The sequence below is a fragment of the Mandrillus leucophaeus genome, unplaced genomic scaffold (assembly GCF_000951045.1).
Source record: "Mandrillus leucophaeus isolate KB7577 unplaced genomic scaffold, Mleu.le_1.0 Scaffold153, whole genome shotgun sequence".
NCBI classification, from domain to species: Eukaryota; Metazoa; Chordata; class Mammalia; order Primates; family Cercopithecidae; genus Mandrillus; species Mandrillus leucophaeus.
Genome location: NW_012101510.1, coordinates 2,593,399 through 2,596,441, shown reverse-complemented (window position 1 = coordinate 2,596,441; position 3,043 = coordinate 2,593,399). Strand labels below are relative to the sequence as shown.

The following is a 3,043-nucleotide window of genomic DNA, read 5'->3' as shown; positions in this document are numbered from 1 at the left end:
ATAACTCTATGTTTAACTTTTTGAGGAAACACCAAAATTTTCCAGAGTGGCCAAAGCATTTTACATTTCCACTGGCAATGTCCAATTTCTCCCCATCCTCAACAACACTTGTTGTTTTACTTGTTTGTTTTTAAATTCTATTTCGTTATCATCCTAATGGGTGTGGAGTGGTATCTCATCATGGTTTTGATTTGTGTTTTCCTAATGATTAATAATATTGAGCATCTTTTCATATGCTTGTTGGCCATTTCTTATCTTCTTTGGAGCAATGTTTGTTGTATTTTTGGTGTCATAACCAAGGAATCATTGCCAAATTCAGAATCAGGAAGAATTATACAGAGGAATCTGTTATTTTGAACATAATTTATATTTTTTACGTATTTTTGTTTTATAGAGAGAAGGACTTTCAAAATTCAACAAGATCTATGAATTTGATTATCACCTGTATGGCCAGGTAGGTGCTAAAATATTTTCATCATAAGCAAGAGAAAGTAGTCAGCCTAGTCATATGTAGAATATGTCACTGTCTTAAGAATAACAGCTGTTAACAACCTAAACGTTCCTGGTTACAGGTGATCACTTTATAATTTATGAGGAAGTCTCTTTAATAAAATATGGTCCCATCTCAGCTCTTCATTACAAAAAAGAAAAAAAAAGCTAATATACAATAGTTTGAGGAAAATTGAACTAATGCAAGAGGCGTCGTGGTACTAGAATTGGAATGGTGATTGTATTCCTATGGCTTTTGACTTTGAAGACCTTGTATTTATGTTTATTTTTTCCCAATCAGGTTTTTTAAAATGTCTTTAATAGAAGCTCCTCCCTCTCATTTGAATGACTTGGCAAAATAATAACTGTAAAAAGACTAACTGAATTTTGAATTTTGTCATCATTCAGAATGTTACCATGGTAATGACTTCGGTTTCTGGACATTTACTGGCTCATGATTTCCGGATGCAGTTTCGAAAATGGTCAGTACAATTCTCAAAAGAAGAACTTTCAGATTATAGTAAGTTGTGAAATTTCAGAGCACTTTTGAGGCATGTTGATCTTACTGGGTAATTTTTTTTTTTTTTTTTTTTGAGACAAAGTCTCAGAGTGAGACTCTGTCTTCCAAGCTGGGGCACAGTGGCATGATCTTGGCTCATGGCAACCTCTGCCTCCCAGGTTCGAGTGATTCTCCTGCCTCACCCTCCCGAGTAGCTGGGACTACAGGCACGCACCACCACACCTGGCTAAATTTTGTATTTTTGGTAGAGACAGAGTTTCACCATGTTGACCAGGCTGGTCTCAAACAAGGCGGGGTTTGCCTTCTTTTGCCTCCCAAAGTGCTAGGATTACAGGCGTAAGCCACTGTGTCTCGGTAATTTATTTATTTATTTGTTTATTTATTTATTTTAGTTATTTTTTTAGACGGAATCTTGTTCTGTCACCCAGGCTGGAATGCAGTGGTGCAATCTCGACTCATTGCAACCTCTGCCTCCTGGGTTCAAGCAATTCTCCTGCCTCAGCCTCCCGAGTAGCTGGGACTACAGGCGCCCGCCACCATGCCAGCTAATTTTTTGTATTTTTGTTAGAGACGGGGTTTCACCCTGTTAGCCAGGCTGGTCTTGATCTCCTGACCTCGTGATCTACCTGCCTTGGCCTCCCAGCATGCTGGGATTGCAGGTATGAGCCACCGCACCCAGCAGTAATTTATAATACTAAGATGACCTAGGATTATCTGATCCATTGTGAATTTTTATTAAATCTTTAAACAGTCACTTTTGGTGTTCCCTCAAAATTGCCAGGCCTTTTTCATGCAGCCATTGGATTGCATTTACCTATAAAAGGGCTCCAGAATGCCATCTTATCTGTCCTGTTCACACTTGTGGAGAAGTGGACAGTGTGTCATGCAGAGGATCATAGCCTTGCTTTCAGTTCACCGGGACCTTTTCTTTTGGGGATACACCATGAACCCATTGGAACAGTTTGCTGTCATTAGATTGGAGGGCTCTCTGTCATGTACTGAGTTGGAACTCTGTTTTCATGTCTTTTCTAGGCAGAGCTGCAACCCTCTTGTCCTCTTTGAAGCAGAAATTGAAAAATACTGCCCAGAGAATTTTGTAGACATCAAGGTAGGGTCTTTTGGAAGACATATGGCACTGAACAACCAAAGAGTCAAACAGAGTGATATCTTTATTTTTAATGCATTGGCATTTGGAGATAAGGTTTTCCACCAAACTCACTACCATGATTTAAAAAGCTGGTTCCTGCTCATTGTATAAATGTGGCCAAGTGGCCAAGAAACTGAAGTAAACATTTTTTTATGAATACTAGTTGTTTAAATCCTAGGAATAAGAGCTGGACATGGTGGTTTATGCCTGTAATCCCAGCAATTTGTGGGGCCAAGGCAGGATCACATGAACCCCAGGAATTTGAGACCAGCCTGGGCAACATAGTGAGACTCTATCTCTCCAAGTAAAAAAGAAAATTGACCAGGCATGGTGATGTACGCCTATAGACCCAGCTAATAGTAAGGCGGAGGAAGGAGGATTACTTGAGCCCAGGAGGCAAGAGGTTGAGGCTGCAATGAGCTGTAATCACACCACCACACTCCAGTCTGGTGAGAAAGTGAGACCCTATCTCAAAAAATAATCCTAAGTATTGTAAACTATTAGTGCTAGCCCCCATCTCACCCCTTGTTAAATGGAAGAGGCTACAAAGTATAAATGCCTGTTTGACAGTAAATTGCCAGTTGTCAAGCAGTCAGGGCATGCGTAGTTCTTTTATTTATTTATTTATTTATTTTGAGATGAAGTCTCGCTCTTGTCCCCCAGGCTGGAGTGTGATGGCACAATCTCAGCTCACTGCAACCTCCGCCTCCAGGTTCAAGTGATTCTTTTGCCCCAGCCTCTGGAGTAGCTGAGATTGCAGGCGCCTGCCACCACACCCAGCTAATTTTTGTATTTTTAGTAGAGATGGGGTTTCACGATGTTGACCAGACTGGTCTCGAACTCCTGACCTCGGGTGATCCACCCGCCTCAGCCTCCTAAAGTGCTGG

General features: G+C 40.8%; 1 protein-coding gene across 3 annotated transcripts in view; it reads left to right on the top strand.

Moving 5' to 3' along the window:
• The window catches only part of TOP3A (topoisomerase (DNA) III alpha), a 55,270-nt gene that overhangs the window by 7,318 nt on the left and 44,909 nt on the right, over positions 1-3,043 (top strand). For all 3 annotated transcript variants that reach the window (XM_011975284.1, XM_011975283.1, XM_011975285.1), the window contains one exon: positions 2,042-2,117. In XM_011975284.1, coding sequence (XP_011830674.1) covers positions 2,042-2,117 — 76 coding nt within the window. The remainder of the gene's footprint in view (positions 1-2,041; positions 2,118-3,043) is intronic.